Source organism: Neopelma chrysocephalum, unplaced genomic scaffold (genome assembly GCF_003984885.1).
Source record: "Neopelma chrysocephalum unplaced genomic scaffold, ASM398488v2 Primary Assembly neopelma1_95212, whole genome shotgun sequence".
Classification (NCBI taxonomy): domain Eukaryota; kingdom Metazoa; phylum Chordata; class Aves; order Passeriformes; family Pipridae; genus Neopelma; species Neopelma chrysocephalum.
Window position 1 is genome coordinate 1 of NW_020923900.1, and position 225 is coordinate 225.

The 225-nt window shown below is 72.4% G+C and overlaps 1 protein-coding gene across 1 annotated transcript in view; it reads left to right on the forward strand.

The window, feature by feature from the left end:
- Window positions 1-16: 16 nt before the first annotated feature.
- The window catches only part of ECH1 (enoyl-CoA hydratase 1), a gene marked incomplete at its 3' end in the record, with an annotated part of 3399 nt that continues 3190 nt past the window's right edge, over window positions 17-225 (forward strand). The window contains 2 exon segments of the mRNA XM_027708007.1: window positions 17-222; window position 225. The exon segment at window position 225 is cut by the window's right edge and continues 95 nt beyond it. Of these exon segments, the coding sequence (XP_027563808.1) occupies window positions 81-222; window position 225 (143 nt within the window).

Below are 225 nucleotides of genomic sequence, written 5' to 3' on the forward strand. Positions count from 1 at the left end.
TCCCAGTCCCTCCCCAGCGGGTCCCAGTGGCTCCCAGTCCATCCCAGTTCCCCCCAGCGCTGCGGGTCCTGCGTCGCTCGATGGCGTCGGAGGCGTCGGAGCCGTCGGGGGCTCCCCAGGAATTCCAGACCCCCCCGGGGGCCCCTTCCCGGGAATTCCAGACCCTGCGGGTGCGGCAGGAGCGGGAGCACGTCCTGCACGTGGAGCTCAACCGGCCCAGCAAGC